Genomic DNA, 16,703 nt, shown 5'->3' on the forward strand with positions numbered 1-16,703 from the left:
CAACATGATCACTCATCGTGAAAATATTTTATTACAGTATTAAGTTTTTACCAAATTAGTCATCAGCTAAAACTGTATGACTAAAATCTTGTTACATCAAATTCCTTCCTGTCAGTGCTGTCTGATCTGCTCTCCACTGTTTCCACCATTAAAGCAGATCAGCTACTGTTTAATATCAAATGCTATCACCCAGAAACAGGAAGTTAAAAACTTTATCATATGTAGTGATTAAAGATTGATTCGTATTTTTCTTGCTTCCCTGATGTGATGTTGGGCTCGCCATTCTGCCTGATGAAGGCCTGAAATAATAAGAAACAGGGCCATTTTGGTTTGGGGATTATCCACTTTCCCTTATTTCTATTAAAGTCATTATTTCAGAGCTGTTTTCTCTTTAACGTGTATTGATCTGCACTGGGAAGGAACAGATGGGAGGAGATGTGGATAAAAGTAATCAGCTGCAAGACATCAAAAGATCAATAAACAAATCACTTATATTTTGCATATTGATTGTTACCTCCATCTCCTCTAAGGTGGCAGAACCATCCTCCACCTTCTGTCCAAGACCGTGACTGAAGCTCGAGTATCGCTCCTGTTAAAATCAAACAACAGACTGTAGCATGTTTCCTAATAATACTAATAAAAAATATAAACCTCTTTATCCGTGAAATTGAAGTAGCTGCACACGTACCCTCACCATACCCGCGATAAGCCCGTCCTCAATAATGTGTACAGCGTTCCTGAGTCCTCTTGCGAAGGCATCCATAGCTCCAATATGAGCAATGAACAGGTCCTCCAGGTCCGTGGACTCCCTGCGCACCTTGGCATCAAAGTTCAGGCCCCCTGGTTGCAGACCGCCTTGTTCAAGGACGGTCTGAAAAAGAGAGTGAGGAACAGCTGGATTCCATGTTTGCATCTAAATGTATCTTACTACTAGATCCAGTAGCATACTACTAGAGTAAGACGAAGATTTTCCAAAAGACTGTAACCTGTGTGATTATTTATAAGCCACAGAATAGTGTAATGAGACACCTATATGAACATTAAAGTCGTGCTAATCCATATTTTTACATTAACAATGTAATGAACTCACCTTCATGACCATGGTGGTGTTCCTGATGTCCATAGGGAACTGATCTGTGTCCCACCCCAGGTCAGGTGAACCAGTGTTCGAGTCAACCGAACCCAGCATGCCAAACCTGTCCACCAGCAAGCAAAGACGATGCGCAACATTTAGCATATGGCACGGTAAAGAGGTCACTATGTTAAAGATGCTCTGGATGTGCCTAAACTGTGATACAGCAACATTTAGCAATAATCTTCACTTCCAAATTAAGTCAAACTTCTCTTAGCAGTTAAATCGTCTTACGCAGAGGCCATGACAATATCATGCTCATAGGAGTGTCCTGCCAGAGTGGTGTGGTTGGGCTCAATGTTCAACTTAAAGTGATTCTCCAGACCATAATGCTTAAGGAACCCTATAACGCTCATAGCATCTATTGAAGGAAAGAGTGACATTATTATAACAGCAAGGTTAAATAGCAGGCTTTCACTGTTTACATTTAGGAACGTTTACCATAATCATACTGGTGTCTGCAGGGCTCCTTAGGCTTTGGTTCAATGAGAAACTGACACTTGGCGCCAATCTTCTCCTTGTACTCTGATGACAAATATTCAGACATGAAACTGACTTAATACATGACAGCGGACTGACCAAAACCCAGATCTGAGAACTGCTTCACTTACGGACAGCCATTCTGAAGAAGCTGGCCATGTGATTCAGCTCAGCAGCAACATCGGTATTATGGATGGAAAGAAAACCTTCTCTTCCTCCCCAAAACACTGAGCAGACAAAAATAAACTGATTATTAAATTGATCATTTTCAATATTTTACCTGCAGACACAAAGAAACCATCATGTCTGACGTACCAAAATTTTCTGCACCCAGCTTCTTGGCAATATCCAGCCCCTTCTTGACCTGAGCCCCAGCATAGGCCAAAACATGGCAGTCAGGGTTGGTGGCTGCACCGTTCATATACCTGTCACATTAAGTTTACATATGTTTATATTATAATGCTTCTCACATTTGGACATACAATCTCCTACTCTGGTAAAACAAAGCTTTACAGGCATCTTTTGACTGCAAGGTCTGACCTCGGGTGGGCAAAGAGGTTGCAGGTGACCCACAGCACCTTGACTCCAGTCTGGCTCTGCAGCTCTAGAGCCAGGTCTGTTATTTCATCCAGATTCCTGTTGGACTCCTCCAGTGTGGAGCCCTCAGGAGCCATATCTCTGCAGGAAACAGAGAACAGCTTTGGACTTTGCAATATAACAGAAACCATGACTGATCATAGCTCTACTGATTTTAACCAAGTATAAGATGTAAAGTATATGTCCTTTGATTATGCAGCAGAAGTAAACACCTGATTGGCATCAACTTAAACAAAAAAACTCAGTTACCTGTCATGGAATGTGTAATATTTAACCTGTGAAAACAAGCAGGTGTCACAAAGAACCTGTACAATGTACAGAAACTGATGCTCATTCTGATTCAGTTTGCACGTGACTCCCTCACACCAAGCTTGGTGAAAAACTCAAAAGCAGCACGGAGTCGCTTCTTGGCTGATTCCATAGGAGTCCCTTCATTCCAGGGCCACTGGTGCGTCTGATCCCCGAAAGGATCCGCTCCTAAAAGAAGAAAGAAGGCAATAATTAAAAATCTACTGTGAGGATTATAGTGAGAGTTGGGTCAAAGTTCACAGTACCTGTTCCACAGAAGGAGTGCCAGTAGCACACTGAGAACCTCAGCCAGTCCTCCATCTTCCTGCCCATCAGCACCTGTGCAGAAGAACACTGAGCCCTGACCAGCATGGCACAGACCGCACACTTCTTAACAACGTCACAGGGGTCCTGTTCTCATGTGTGTGCGTGCGTCACACCCACCTCCTCTGCATTGTAGTGTTTGAAGCACAGCACATCTGCTGGTCCAGCGCTGGGGAGATACGTGATCTTGGGAATGCCTGTGCAACAGGTTACGCAACGATATGGCAGATTCCATGAAACTTGAAACTTGTTCCGCTTAATCAGCTGTATGTATGTGTGTGTGTGTGTGTGTGTGTGTGCGCGCGCGCGCGCAGCAGCTAAACGTACGAGGACTCGTGTTTTTTAGTAAACGAAAAACAAACGTAATAGTTTTACAAAGCGCACAGCCGATCGTTGTTCACAGCTGTTCACAACAGACACCTAACACACCTAACACCCCCCCCCCCCCCCCCCCCACACACACACACACACACACACACACTTCACACGCGGCAGGATACGACTCTTCTGTGCATGAAAAACAACTATTTACCAGCAAAGAATTCACCAGGAGCTGCCATTTTTTCGATCACAGGCTACTTCGTCATTCCTCTAACACACATTGTGCAATTCTCTCCTCATACACACGGTGTCACTAAATCCCCTTAAAGCACGACGCTGTCCTCGTTTCAGCCCGTTGATGCGGATACGTGATGATCTACCTGCGGTTCAGCCTGAACAGTTGTTGCTTTTAAAGCTTTCATTGTCTCCTCCAGACAAAAGTGGAGCAATGAGCCATGAAACGGTAAATGTCAGGATCCCATCTGTTGCATGTTCAATACTTTGTGTTTATTTCAACTAAAGTGAAGCTTTTATAAAATATCCGATGCACAAACATTGACAGAAATGTAGAAATGATAAGAGAGTACCATCCACACATATTACATAAATACATATTAACAGATTTTAGAAAAGTACACAGTACCCTTTAGAGCCTGCAACACACACCTGGTGGAAACAAACATTTGCAGAAGAGTCCTCTGTGCACCGCTGAAGCCCAAATATATTTCCTGTCAGTAGAGAATATAGAGTGCACACCTGATGCCATCTGCCATCACCCATTATGAAAAATAAAAAACAAAAAAAAAAACATTCTGCATTGTTTTTGGAGGATTTACTGTACAACCCTGTGTGATCCTGATGGCTGTCCATGTTCATAATGTTAATATATTTTTGCATAAGACAGAATGGAAGGCAAAGCAAATATAACAAGCACCAGGCACTGTAGAGTGAGGCACTTGAGCACCTAACACCGGTGGTTTGGCATCATGAAATTTGGCACATGAGGGTAGCATGTGTAACTGCATGTGTAATCTGTGTGACAGAGAAAAAAGGCCCCCTTGGGAAAAAACAAAGATCTATCATGGCCTCCACCTTCTCCTTACAACTAGGTTCATACTCTTCATTGGCACACTTCCACCATCCCAGTCTGAAGAGTCATGAAAAAGCAATTGGCTGCTCCATAAATGTTTTCTTTTTCCTCCATGCAGAACTCGCATTTTGTTAGTTTCCTTGGGCTTTGCGAGTGATCCTAGTCCAGGCCAAAGACAGGGGGAGCTGCTATGAAACGGATCAGTCTCACTGACTGAGGTCCTTCTTCCTCTTCTTCTTTTTCTTGTGTCTGCAGGGTTTGCAGACACAGCACAGGATGCAGGGAGAAGCCAGCAGGAGTAGGGGTGAGGTCACCAGCACGATGATGCTGACCCCTACCAGGATCCCCACCACCTGAAGGACAACACAGCAACATCTTAAAAGCTCCACTAATCAGAAGTTCCATATTAACAACAGAGCAAAAATAGTGTACACTTCCAACACTTTGTATCATGTACATTTGCTATCCAAAAATATATGGGAACCCTTCACATATTTTTTGTGTTTAGTGTACGCCTGTTTTATTTTTTCTATTTTTAGGCAGGGCTCCTTACATCTCATAAAAGTAAATACTAAACCATGCAACAGTTTGGGTAATGGCTCTTTCCTGTTTCAACATGACAATATCCACATGCACAAACATGGTTCTCCAAGTTTGGCGTGGAAGAACCCGCCTTGCTCAAAGCACTGGCTTCAGCCCCGTCCATCCTGTAGGACGAAGAGTGCCAACTGTGAGCCACGACCCATTTTATATGGGTGTGACAGTAAACTGTACTGTTACAGCAAGTTAATAAGATAAGACTTTCATCGTAGTTAAACAGTGGAATATGAAGATAAAAAGAAACAATAGAAAAATAGACACGTGTGTGACAGGTGTGTGCCTTTCCTAATCAAGTCCAATCAGTTCAATTAAACACAGCTGGACTCCAATGAAGGAGCAGAACCATCTCAAGGAGGATCAGAAGAAATGGACAGCATGTGAGTTAAATATGAGTGTCAGTGCAAAGGGTCTGAATACTTATGACCATGTGATATTTCAGTTTTTCTTTTTTAATAAATTTGCAAAAACTTCTACATTTCTGTTTTTTTCTGTCAAGATGGGGTGCTGAGTGTACATTAATGAGAAATAAAATGAACTTTTTTGATTTTGGCAAATGGCTGCAATGACACAAAGAGTGAAAAATTTAAAGGGGTCTGAATACTTTCCGTACCCACTGTATGTACACCATGGGACTTGGATAATGACAAGATAAATCATAAAGGCCATCGTTTGTCTGTCCATATCCTTTTGGCCATGTAGTCTATGCACCAGCAATGTTTGGAGACAGAGAGGAAACAGTTACAGCAGTGAAACGAATTTGTCCCCAGACGATTGCCAGACTTAAAGAACCTGTTAGGTAAGGGTGGAGCCAAGTGTCATGAGTTGTTTTTCAAGGAAAGGCTATACTGTTCTGCCACTTGCCAGACACTTGGCAAACAGCCCCAGCAGACAATCAGGAGTTCACTCTAAACACGGTTCTAATCATGTGATAATGACATCAGAATAGGGAAAGTACCAAGATGGCAGGTTTGGTGGCCAACTGTAACCATTTAACTCAATGCAGAATGTTATTACGGGGCAGGAGTTTGAGATTAGTGCTGGAATTATGTTTAGCTTAACGTCTGATAAAGGACTATTTGGGCACACTAGTAAAAAAACTAAACAAAAAACCCCACACAAACAACAAATCCAACCAACACAGACTTTATTGGACTGTTTCAGGGAAATTCAAGAAAATAAATGTAGCCGCTGACACACAGTGCATAGCTGATGGAGCTTTCACAGGTCCGACACTGAATGAGAACCAAGGAATAGACTGTTTAAAGCTTTTGTTTGGATTGAAACATGACATGCTAGAGTCAGTGAGTTTTACCAGTTACTTCTCCTCATTGGCATGTATTTCAATGAGTCAAACTGTGCAGCTGGGATTGAGTCCAAAATATTTAACATCCAATCCTGGTAGTGCGATGGCACAGTTCTACTCTATTCGAACCATGGGAGGAATAACTTGTGACTGACAGACGGGTGTTTCTGCAGGCTGATCCATTCAGACAAACCACAAGCCTGAAATGAATAGTATGTCTGCTCTGCTGAGCGGCCCTACCTGAGTTCTGTTCCACATCACAGAGGCCCTGGAGTGTCCCAGCTTGTTTCTGCAGGGTCCTGTATCGTAATGCCTCAGGAAGATATCACCCTGCATTTACAAAACACACACACTGAAACAGAAAATCTAAATACCCAGTAATCACTGAGGACATTAGAACACAAACTGAAGAGAGTGAACACAGGCTGAAGTGTCTGGAACCAAGGAGTAGTCTAAACACGTGCCATGCATCATATCTGTTAATTGCGAGATATCAGGAGTAGACTCACATCCAGATTCTGCAGACAGTACCAGCAGAAGGTGTGTTTGCAGCTCTTACACAACATCTGCGCACAGCCCTGGTTCCTCTCGATGTAGACGCCACACATAGGACACTGTTTGATGGCCATGTCAGAGTCGCTGCTGGAACGGGTCCTGCAGATGGGGAGAAAGATGCACAAGATGTCAGGGGCACACTAGAATACAGACCCATGAAAGTCTCAAGTGTCTCTAGGCAGACCATAGGGTCGGTGCTAATAGGTAGGTAATAGGTATATTTCAGGACCGTAGCTGCTATTAACAGAGTGCAGTCTTGATTAAGGGTTTCGATCTGCGATCTACAATTACAAACAGATTTTCAGTTTTTCATTTTTCACTAAACCTGCATTCATCCACTGCTAAGATAAAAACCATTCATGAGAGCAGCTTTAAATTCGGTGTGTGGCACTTTGGAGATCGCTGCCCACGTCTCTGAATTTTTTTAGTAATTAATTTAGATTTGTGATGTTGTTCAATTAAGGCTCTGAAAACATTAAGAACAGAAGCCTCGTCCGTCAACGAAGCCAGAACAACAACATCAGCGTAGATGAAACCACAAGCCACAGAGATTGCTTTAAGTGCACTGTGGTTGAAAAACAACAGCATATTCTAAGTGCTCCTAGCAACTGCTACCACATGCTGTGGAAAATCATGCTTTAAAGTTCAAATCTGAATTTGATTTCCCTCTACTCTCCCCACCCCTGCTCTATTCTCCACAGCACGCTGCAGATACCGCTGCTTCATTGCTACGCACACGCTCTGTCTATACAGTGACCTGACTGGCTCTGTGCCATCCTTCTCCTCCCTTTGGCACAGAAACAGTGGAATTCCAATATAACTCAGTAAGTCCCCAGTGTCATCAGTCAGTCCGGCTCGGGCAAGGACAGTAGCGTAGCTGTACAACATGGACTACACACAGGGCACTGCTGAGGAATACCACGCTATTAATCCCATATCAATGTTATTATTCAGCTCACTGACTCTACTGCCACCAGTTCACCCATCAAACCAATGCAGTGTTAATAACTGCCAGGTGTCTTTAGCTTTAAGGGAAACCAGATAAATGAGGATAAATTATAGAGGAGTCACCTTTTATGAGTGCAGTCATCATTTAGTCTTCAGTTAGTTCACAAGTATAACAAGTGTTTCTTTGTAGACACCCTCATTCTAGTAACAGCACAGCATCATTTTCAAAGAGTCTGTAGCTGCGAGCACTATGTGACCGACCAAGCAACCAGCTGACTGACCTGCTTTCACGAGCGGCTGAGGAGGACATCATGGGTTGTCGCTCGGGGCAGGTATGGCTGTCCTTCCACGGCCCTCTGCACCCAGAGCAGAAGACAGTGTGACAGGTCGGGCAGGGCACAGCTGTGGGCTCGCCCTCTGTGCTTCGCTGCACGCTGCACACCGCCTGACATTCAAGCACTGGGCACCAAGCTTTACTGGGGTCCAACGTCACTCCTGCAGAAAACAAAGAGGGGATGTGGGTGTATACTAACAAAGTAGGAGCACAGATATGAGAGACTAAATAAATGCTGACTGGCTGACTGAAGTTGCCAACGTAACCTAGCTTAAAGAAAACATCTGACAAATGCATTGTTCTCTTTTTCACCTGTTTATGTGAGAATAAATGACAAACAATAAATCTGACGTTTCACAACTAGACAACAAAAACTGGAGCTTCCATGTGCTGAATCAGACCCTCATGGTGAAGCATAAAAAAGGGTGTTATGGCAAATTAAGAAAATGTTTGACCATCAAGTGATCCACCTTACTCTAGCATAATCGAAACACTGCTGAATAGAGCCTATTGTGTAGACATAACATATGTTTTCAGTGAGAACAATTTGCTCTAACCTTGACTTTTTGATAAAGACCCAGATGTCTTGCAGTGGGAAGATGCTTCCTCTTTCTGTTCACCTGTATTAATTTGTATCATATCATAGCCAGTGTCCTTCGTGTTGTTCCGAGGTTCCGTGTTGTTTTGTTACTCCCTGCAACTAAAACTCCTATGCTCATTCTCTGTTTGTTAAAGGAAAGTACCTAACAAACTGTTGCAAAGTAGTCTCCTCTTTGCATGTTCAGACTTTCAGTGTTATGAGCTTTACGATTTATGATCAGAGGTAACAATATCTATTAATGGCTTCACAGCATGTTGATAACTGCGTAGCTGGAAAAGACTAATATAGCTGCAAGGCAAACTAACCACAGTTTGCAATTTGTAAATGCCAGCAGAAATCTATTTCAACAGATACTTTTTGCTCCCAAGCCAGGTCAACATCAAGACACAATATGCCCCCATGCACATTTCCACAGTATAAGTGCAATCAATTAAACAGAGGTCATGTAATCCATTTACTGTGAAAAAAAAGACATTCACATTTCACATTTATTAGAAAATGGGCCTCTCAAAGCAGTTGTTATTGAATTTCTTGAAGGCATTAAAGTAACGTAAGTTTTAGTAACCTCCTGGGCTACGCTGTATGGGGCTGCAAAAGTGCAGCCAGTCACCAGTACCTACCTCTCTCAAACTTCAGACGCTGATATAGCTCCACCTGTTCTGCTGCAGCCAGGCTGGCTATCTGCAATCACACAGCACGGTCAGAGCAATAACACTAAATTTTGTGCGCATGCATTAATGTAGAGGTCACTGGGGTTTAAACACAATGGTTTTAATTTTCATGCAGCTTCAGTATCATTAAAAAAAGAGAAGTTTGAAAAGTCCAGGCTTTTTAAACACTAATGGATAAATTCCAAACTACATGGTGGTTAGGGATAAAATGAAGGTAGTATGTATGCCTGTTGACAAATGTCAGCTGGTCACCTGGCAACTGCATATTCCTGTATTATTTCTAAGACACCTCAGAGATAAACTGGGTTGGCGGCAACATCTCTAAAACAATGAAAATAGTATTTTTATGCTATGGTAGAAGTTGCATGACCACATTTGAAAACAATCTATGAGCAAGATATTGCAAATAACATATTTCATTAAATCTAATTTGCTTGCAGTTAGCCCCATTATACCCAGTCCTTTAAGATGGTATTTTACTAGCTTAAAGAAAACATCTGACAAATGCATTGTTCTCTTTTTCACTTTTTTTTTTTTTACGGTAGGTTTCTTAATGCGGTTGCATTCAGACAGGAAAACCATAAGGAAGTAAGGGACAGTTTCCATCTGTCTACACATATCCTCTGACATCTTTACCACAGTAAGTGGAAAGCCGGTGTTTCAGTTTCTGACTGACTGAGTTTCTTCAGAAACGTCATCAGTGTAGTGGATACACTACATTTTCACGTGATCTTGGTTACTTCAGCCCACACCATTTTAAAAACGCAAGAATGAAAATCCAACTTCATTTTTCTATAGAAGTTTGCTTGCTGCACCCTGGACTGGAAACAAACAGGTGGAGCTGGAGGCTTGGAAATTCAAGGAACATTCCAAAAGCGTTTGCCTAACACATGGTTTTATTTCTGTATGTTTGTGCATACACATTATTTTTGTCCTTTATGGTCTCTTTCCTTTGTTGCTTTCACCTAGGGCCTACATGTTATTAGTTTTAAACAGTGCAGACCTCAGAGTCCAGCAGCACTCCGGTCTTTTGGCAGGCCAAATCTGGGCAGGTGATGGGTGCACCCCCACCCTCCATGATGGCTAGTTGAACATACTGCTGCAAACACTGGAGAAGGAAGAACAACACAGCAGTTTTATAAATTGAATGTCATATATGGTACTGTAACACATCACATCTAATGCTCTTGCAAAAAGCAATGCATCTAACCATATATCATAATCTTGCACATTATCTTTACCACCCTGGATAAAATAATAAACAAATGCAATGCTGTATATGAAAGTGTGACAACCTTCTACTAACATCAAGATGTAAAAAAACAAGAAAAATGAGCTTTTGTGCAAACAGGGCAAACGAAATGCCACATAAACACAAGTTGCTTATCAGCAGTCACACGTCAAAAGTCACATGTTGCCTCATGAAATATGGACGCATCACAGGAACTATGTACAATCTGCACAAAGGCAGGCAGTTTTCAGGAACAGAAAGTAAAATTGTCACTTGTGGAAGATAAAAAAAAATATCAATCATGAGTCTGGGAGGCATTTTTGAATGCAAACTTGTGCTTCTCATGTGTTCACATAAAAGCATGATCAACTGTTCATCCATAAATGCTACGGAATTTAAAACACACACACACACACACACACAAGCAATATTCTGTGTTGAATGCAGGAAATGTTTCAGGTTTATACAATGCTGTCTAGCTGGTAAGCACTGTTTACAGTCTTCATCTGTCTCCTTCTTCCTCTGCAACACTGTGCATGTGTGTTTTATCTGTGTGATCCTGTCAGTCAACAACAGAGCCAGCTGGGCCAGAGATTAACACCTGCCTATACCTGCCAACAGCTCAGTTGCTGTCACCCAGCCAGGTACGTATTAGGTGGGAACAGTGTAGAGGCAGACCTGTCTTAGACCTCTGATCTTGTAATAAATATTCATACAACCCATAGGGTTAGTTCTTCTACCATAAAATGAGTCAAGAAGCTTCCAGGAAATACTGTATATGTGTTCCAAGATGTCAGCAAACCAAACTTTCACATTCCAAGAACAAATAACACTAAGTAAATGTACAAGAAAGTCAACTGTGTGTTGAAACTGCTTGGTTTCACTAGAGCTGTAATGCAAGATTTGCCAATAAAAGGATCTATTTTAAGGTCCTAAAGCAGGAAGTGGTACTGCAATAAAGAAAAGCATCCCACTTCAAGTAAATCCAAGAGATTTCCCTTAAATACCCAAAAAAAGTCTGGTGTTGGATAACTCTTGTGTAATCCACCCACAGAAAATGACTAAAATGATGAACTAAATAGAGCCTGGAGACACCCTATACTGTTTACACACAACAGCTACTGCTTAAACAAATTTTTGGATATGAGCGTTGTCTACTGCAATTATCTGGAATGAATTGGATGCGTCTCTACCTACCGCTGTGCAGAAGTTGCAGTTACAGCCCTGTAGTTCCCTGGTGGCTGCAGATGGCTGCTCACTGAGACACAGTTTGCAGAAAACCTTGGGTCCTGTCTGGCAGTCAGTGCCGGCCTCGGGCATCCCTGGTGCAGAGTCTATTGCTTCCTGACCTAGAGTGGGACTCCTGTTGGCCATGGTGGAGTCACAGAGTGAGGGATGGACGTAAAAAGGAATCAGGCTGCTCTTAGCCCGTCTGCTGGAGACGGAGAGGAGCTATAGCCTCCATGTTCCTGAAAGCATAAACAACAATCTGTTTATCTCTTCAGCACAGGTATAACCCTTGTAGCTCTCACATGTGCCGGCCTTCTAACAACACTGCACACTGTTACTGGAAGCTGCCATTCTTTCTGGTAACTGCTACACTAACTGTTGGTGACTTCACCTCACCCTGAAGCAATACACTGTCATTGTCTTGTTACCCGAGAGATGAATTAGTCACTGTTTAAAGCTGTGTGGTCCAAGCAAAATATAATTATGTGAAATGACTGTGATAATACTGATTACTCATTCTGTCGGTTGTTTCTCCATAAATGGATGTCAACTGTATGGCCAAAGTCCAGTTTCTGTGTTTACTGAGCCAACAATTATCCACCAGCTCCTCATTTATCCTGACCTGATGAACTGTCAATCATTTTTACACAGCAGGGTAAATAGAAGGTCATGGAGCTGCAGTAGGTGGGACTTTAGTTTAGCATGCAATGTCAATGTGGAACAAAATTACAGGAAGAGAAATGAGGGGAGTTCCCTCAAATAAAATGAACATCTTAGTAAACTTTACAGTCAATGAGAGGAAAGAGAGACTAACCATCATGGGACACATAAACTACAGTTCATTACAGAGTTAGCACTAAAGACAGCTGGGGCTACAAGCGAAGTCAGAGGATGACCAGAGGTTTCGGTTCATTCATCCTGAAGAGCATGAACTTAAATCACAAGGAAGAAGGAAACGTCACATCACCAAAGTCATTAGGATTCATCCTCCAGGAGCCATGAACGCGGCGTTGAAGATACACTCTGCAGCCTGAGTGGCCATTGAAATCACACAGCATCCCCATGCACAATTCAACAGGAAGTTCAGGTCGGCAGGAAAACTTTAGAACAGTTCAGTCAATACAGCCATCACCCCCCGACAGTGTCATTTATTTTTGTACTATTGATCACTGGCACCATGCATGCAGATCCCTGATAGTGGAGCTCATGAAGAAGCCCACTTTAGCATTTCTGCACAGTCATGTTGGATCCTGCACTGCTTTCAGACAGGAGAGCTGAGCCAGCTGCAGTCGTCATCCCATAATGCGCTCAGCCTGTCCCGTCCTGCCCTGCCTGAGCATACCCAGCCCCGTGGTGTCACATAGGAAAATAACAGGTTTCTCAGCAGCTGGCTTTGCTGCGAATAAGACAGTGAAGGCTTTCATCTCAGAACAACTTAAAACTTTAGACGAACTTGGGATACAATGATGAAGTCTTTTTTTATCTAAGAACGACTAAATAAATCGGTGTCATCCCCCTTTCGACAGGTGAGGTATCCAAGTTTCCATCAGTGAGTCTGAGAACTGAACAGTCTTCTGTTTCAAAAGCACTGCAGTCCCTGCTGAGAATAAGAGCCCCCATTCAACCCTGAAGCTGCACCGTTACAGCTATTCATGAGTCCAAACGGGGCCTTTTAGGTGTGAAGTTGTCCGTTCGGTGTTTAGCAGTCTACACAGCATTCCAGCCACAGAGAGGCGGGGGTCAAAACATGACTGTTGACCAGAAAGGCAGAGATGGAAAACCAGAGCTGCCCAGTGAAAAGCTGTTGCTGGTTTTACACAGACTGCCACTGTACCTGGAAGGAAGCAGCAGGGACGGGGTTATCCCGGTGTGTGGAGCAGAATTCACACAGTATCGTTTACACAGCTGGTTACCTAACTGCCCTGTCCCTCTCTCTGGGTTTCTGGACCAACAACCTGTGCGTTTATTTTAGAAGAGAGCCTAAACCAAGAGCAGGTCAAGTGAAAGTACAGCAGCATGAAGGAAATTATGGGGTGGAAAAATGCAAACCTGTGTGTGCCAGTTTACACAGGATCAGTGTGGTGGAAGCTGTACCTGTTATAGGTGTGTGTGCAGCAGTACAATACATGCCTGAGGTCAGAATGACATATTTAAATAAATAAATAAATAAAATAAAATAAATGTGTGATCTACATCTGCATAGACACAGGTCCCAACTGAAACGCATTCACCGTGTGATACCTTCTATGTGCTGCAGACAAACGGCAGGTGAGCAGGAGGAGATGTGGGGCTGCGGGGAGCCTACCTTGTCTGTGGACCACTGGGTGTAAGAGCTGCCTCGGTCCGGATCCACATCCGCAGTGCTATTATCCCCGCAGCACAGACACATGTGACGATACAATCCACTGGTTGCGATAACCTGCGCCGTCAGCACCTAATGTCGTCGACGTCGCGTTTCCGCCTTTCTCAGACACGTACCGGGCTTACCGAGAAACTAAAAACATGTTCGGACGTCTGTTCGCGTCTGTCTGGCACCTGTACTGCGTGCGCGCGTGCGTGCACGTGCATGTGCGTGCGTGTTAGTTATCCTGCGTTTTGTTTCCATCCAGGAAGCTGTGCCTGCTCTATTCATCTCCAGCCCTGATCTGCTCCTGCTGGTTATTTCGCTAAACCGGTGCTGCTTTCAGAGGCAGTCGTAAAAATGAATATCACATAAGTTATACGTACTGTAGTTGTTGCGTAGATACAGATTGTGTTCAGTGTAGTATATAACAGCTTCCTTAAAAGACAACAGCTAATGCTTACTAGACTTAGCTTGTAGTTAGAAAGTGTAGTTAGAAAAGAGAAGTAGTTGAAACAAGTTCTGCTTTATACATCAAACATGTAAAAGCTATCTATGCCATGTACAAGTATATTTACATTTTACTGATAATAGTTATGTACATTTACTAAAAAACATTGGACTGCATGACCTTGTAGTATTTTGCCTTGTTGTATCAGTAGGCTACTTATCTTGTAAAAGAGCAATATAACTAATCTAGTCGGTTGCCACTGTTCTCACGTCTCATCTGTGTTTTTTTGTGTCACTTCTTTTATAGCAGCTCTTTATAGATGCACTTCCTGTTTACATTTTGGTGCACACCTATTGCATCACTACATGTTCAGGAAACAGCCTATATTCACATCACCATATAGCTCTCATCCAATGGTAAATGCTATATACAACATATTATATGTTGTATGATGGGTCAGGCTGAAATGTGTTGGTGTCCCGGTAGACTTGGCCTTTATACTAAGACACAATAAGTCATATTTGACAACAGAGCAAGCAAAAATAATGAATGCATACTACTGTTTCACCTTTTCATTTTTTTAAATACATGTAAAACATCTTAAAGTATATCACAATAAGATCATGGGACCTGTTACTCTTTCACTGTTTCAGTTCATACCGTCAGAAACCTAACCTACTGGAAACCCCGAGGTAAAGTGCGCATGCGCCTTTCTGACCGGGGTTTTTCTGAAAACCAATATATGAGTCGATCTTATTCTTAAAGTGAGGAGAGTAACGTACCGGGTCACGAACGATGAACAGCTCTGACCCTCTGTACAGCAGCAATTTATCAAAAATGAATGAAAGAACGCCGGCCAACCAGGTAAGACTATATATATTTATATAAATATATATGGTGGTTATAGATGTGTGTGTGTATCTATCTATCTGTCTAGATAGATATCCAGATAGATAGACAGATAGATAGTACGAACTGCAAACTGTGTGTGTGGATGATTAAAAATACTGTATACTGAAAAATACTGTATATCCAATGTTTTTTGTGATCAAACTTTTTCATCAGGTCCTAATTTCTGTATATTGTTAGTTTCGGTGTAAGTGTTTAGCGATAGAAAAATTCCCCCTGTGCAGCGACCTGCTATTGTTAGAGCAGCATGTGACCTAGAAAAACAGCGGTGAGCCGGTCCGACGGGCTGAGTTGTGGTTTGTATTTAAATGCCACTGGCGCTGCCGGGTCATAGCGCAGGATGTTTTCATAGTTTGAAACCTTACAGGAAAAATGTGCCCTTTTCTCCTCCTCTCCAGGTGGCGACTTTGAAACCCCCCAACGTGCAGAGAATCGTGCAGGTGGTGCAGAGGGTGGCGCAGAAGAGCTACAGAAAAGTCTTTCAGCTGTTTTGCTGCCCGGTGGATGCTCTGCTGTGTGAGGACACATGCACGACAGGTAAAACAAGGTTTTTAATAGGATTTTTGTTATTCAAACATCAGTACTGTCTTCATTACTTCACATGCTGTAGTGCAGGGGCGGACACTGCCCTGTTTTCCAACTATCCCTGCCCTACCCACTGCTGATCACCTGGATCAGATGTATTCAGAAGCAGGAAGATGGCAGAAGACACCTGAGTGGGTAGGGCAGGGATAGTTGGGAAATAAAATCTGCACTGATACTTATATGGCAATGGTATGCATGCCCAAAGGCAATTTATTAGTAGTAGAAATTGAACATCATCTATCTTTCTATTTTTAAAGGTCAAAACCATCAACCTAAAGAGGATAAAACTACACAAGGTACTTCTACATCTTATGTCAGAATTCAGTTTTCACTGTAACACACTGAGCGTCAGGCCTCGAACCTTTTTTTCTACTTGTGGGTAGTTGTGGATTTTTGTGCAGGAAGTAGTTCAGCAAAACATTTCCCATATCTTCAGGATTTTTGTGACAGTGACGCATTTACTGCTGTTACGTCACTCTGGAACAACAACTTCCCATTCTGATATTCTCTTCCCTTTCCCCTCTCTCCCTCACGCACACGTAAACAGGGGCTATCCAGAGCGTGCCTTCGACCATTTTGATTGTGAACATCAGCAACTCCACCCTGATCGACTGTGTCATTGGGAACGACACCTACCCATCTGCAGTGGTTGAAAACCAGCCACTAATGCAGGGACAGGAGGTCCATGGACACAGTGGTACGAGCCTAACCC

The 16,703-nt window shown here is 42.7% G+C and overlaps 2 protein-coding genes across 5 annotated transcripts; both read right to left on the bottom strand.

Annotated features, from left to right (window-relative positions):
* Positions 1 to 12: 12 nt before the first annotated feature.
* Positions 13 to 3,433, bottom strand: LOC113122792 (xylose isomerase-like). 3 transcript variants are annotated; one of them, XM_026294359.1, is made up of 14 exons: positions 3,354 to 3,381; positions 2,942 to 3,018; positions 2,764 to 2,836; positions 2,574 to 2,686; positions 2,459 to 2,484; positions 2,153 to 2,290; positions 1,928 to 2,037; positions 1,744 to 1,839; positions 1,574 to 1,657; positions 1,367 to 1,493; positions 1,091 to 1,196; positions 689 to 871; positions 515 to 589; positions 13 to 299 (listed from the first exon to the last, which is right to left on the bottom strand). In XM_026294359.1, exons 1-14 carry the CDS (start codon positions 3,379 to 3,381, stop codon positions 216 to 218), a joined length of 1,320 nt encoding a protein of 439 aa, XP_026150144.1. In that variant the 3' UTR covers positions 13 to 215. The 3 variants fall into 3 exon arrangements, with proteins under 3 accessions (XP_026150144.1, XP_026150145.1, XP_026150146.1); XM_026294360.1 differs by having other exon boundaries at positions 270 to 411; positions 3,354 to 3,433; XM_026294361.1 differs by lacking the exon at positions 13 to 299 and adding an exon at positions 377 to 406 and having other exon boundaries at positions 3,354 to 3,433.
* A 194-nt stretch (positions 3,434 to 3,627) lies between these two features.
* On the bottom strand, positions 3,628 to 14,953 carry rnf144b (ring finger protein 144B). 2 transcript variants are annotated; one of them, XM_026293667.2, is made up of 8 exons: positions 14,011 to 14,953; positions 11,673 to 11,944; positions 10,248 to 10,352; positions 9,194 to 9,254; positions 7,920 to 8,133; positions 6,645 to 6,789; positions 6,376 to 6,465; positions 3,628 to 4,585 (listed from the first exon to the last, which is right to left on the bottom strand). In XM_026293667.2, the coding sequence occupies exons 2-8, from the start codon at positions 11,847 to 11,849 to the stop codon at positions 4,439 to 4,441; spliced, it is 939 nt and encodes a 312-aa protein (XP_026149452.1). In that variant the 5' UTR covers positions 11,850 to 11,944; positions 14,011 to 14,953; the 3' UTR covers positions 3,628 to 4,438. The 2 variants fall into 2 exon arrangements, with proteins under 2 accessions (XP_026149452.1, XP_026149453.1); XM_026293668.2 differs by lacking the exon at positions 14,011 to 14,953 and adding an exon at positions 13,540 to 13,973.
* Positions 14,954 to 16,703: the final 1,750 nt, after the last annotated feature.

This window comes from Mastacembelus armatus, chromosome 16, assembly GCF_900324485.2.
Source record: "Mastacembelus armatus chromosome 16, fMasArm1.2, whole genome shotgun sequence".
NCBI classification, from domain to species: domain Eukaryota; kingdom Metazoa; phylum Chordata; class Actinopteri; order Synbranchiformes; family Mastacembelidae; genus Mastacembelus; species Mastacembelus armatus.

Coding starts and splice junctions, on each gene's coding strand:
- LOC113122792 (XM_026294359.1), bottom strand. CDS start 3,381: ATGGCAGCTCCTGGTGAATTCTTTGCTG. Junction 2,038..2,152: donor AACCTCTTTGCCCACCCGAG/GTCAGACCTTGC, acceptor TTAATGTGACAG/GTATATGAACGGTGCAGCCA. Junction 1,197..1,366: donor GATATTGTCATGGCCTCTGC/GTAAGACGATTT, acceptor GCTGGTGGACAG/GTTTGGCATGCTGGGTTCGG.
- rnf144b (XM_026293667.2), bottom strand. CDS start 11,849: ATGGCCAACAGGAGTCCCACTCTAGGTCAGGAAGCAATAGACTCTGCA. Junction 10,353..11,672: donor ACTGCAACTTCTGCACAGCG/GTAGGTAGAGAC, acceptor TTCCTTCTCCAG/TGTTTGCAGCAGTATGTTCA. Junction 9,255..10,247: donor GAGTGCTGCTGGACTCTGAG/GTCTGCACTGTT, acceptor GTGTGATTGCAG/ATAGCCAGCCTGGCTGCAGC.